This window comes from Penaeus monodon, chromosome 23, assembly GCF_015228065.2.
Source record: "Penaeus monodon isolate SGIC_2016 chromosome 23, NSTDA_Pmon_1, whole genome shotgun sequence".
In the NCBI taxonomy this organism is placed as follows: domain Eukaryota; kingdom Metazoa; phylum Arthropoda; class Malacostraca; order Decapoda; family Penaeidae; genus Penaeus; species Penaeus monodon.
In genome coordinates this window covers 15,382,213-15,382,925 of record NC_051408.1, presented here as the reverse complement: position 1 = coordinate 15,382,925, position 713 = coordinate 15,382,213, and the positions used below count along the sequence as shown (strand labels likewise).

The 713-nt window shown below is 37.2% G+C and overlaps 1 protein-coding gene across 1 annotated transcript in view; it reads right to left on the bottom strand.

Annotated features, from left to right (window-relative positions):
* The window catches only part of LOC119588147 (twitchin-like), a gene marked incomplete in the record, with an annotated part of 124,648 nt that overhangs the window by 117,820 nt on the left and 6,115 nt on the right, over positions 1–713 (bottom strand). The window contains 1 exon segment of the mRNA XM_037936853.1: positions 96–212. Coding sequence (XP_037792781.1) covers positions 96–212 — 117 coding nt within the window.

Below are 713 nucleotides of genomic sequence, written 5' to 3'. Positions count from 1 at the left end.
CATGTGGGTACATGCGTGAGATGAATGCAGCTAGTTCCGAGCCTTTAGAAAGACCGCAGTTATCAATGGCTCCTTTGCTTGCCTTTTTTCTTTACTTTTCCTCAAACTTCTCAGCCACAAGACCTATGTCAAGGATAACTGAATGACAAAAATACTCTCTCAGTAGGTTCAGGGTAGAGAAAATGTTGATCTCAAAATGTCTTGTATCATTTCTCTTGTGGAAACAGTCACGTTACACAAAAAACAGGGTTTGTCTTCAAGTAAAATGCATGACATTTCTATTCATAAAATTTACCCTCAAAAATTGACCATGAAAATCTGTCAAAAAAGGTCTATAGATATCTTTAAAAAAGGTTCTTTAGTAAAAGTCTCATAAGTTGCAAAATGACAACCTACAGCATAAAGCATGAGTGAATTAACAGTAATTGACATAGCTAATGAAAGCCCTTGAACGGGTTATGTAAAGAAGTATCAAACAAAATACAATAACTTACTTTTTATCGGCAGTCTGTTCGTTCGCTGCAAGAGAAAGGAAGAGAGAGAAGTCAAGCACAACAGCCGATAAAGATAGGGTGAAGGGTGAGTACAAGAAGCAGAGCAAAAGTGGACGGACGAAAACTAAAAATAAAAATGAAATTAGTGAGAAGCGAATAAAAAAAAATCCTCGTCTTTCCACTTATGCTCTGCTTCTCCGTGGGGGAAAAGCGTCTTAC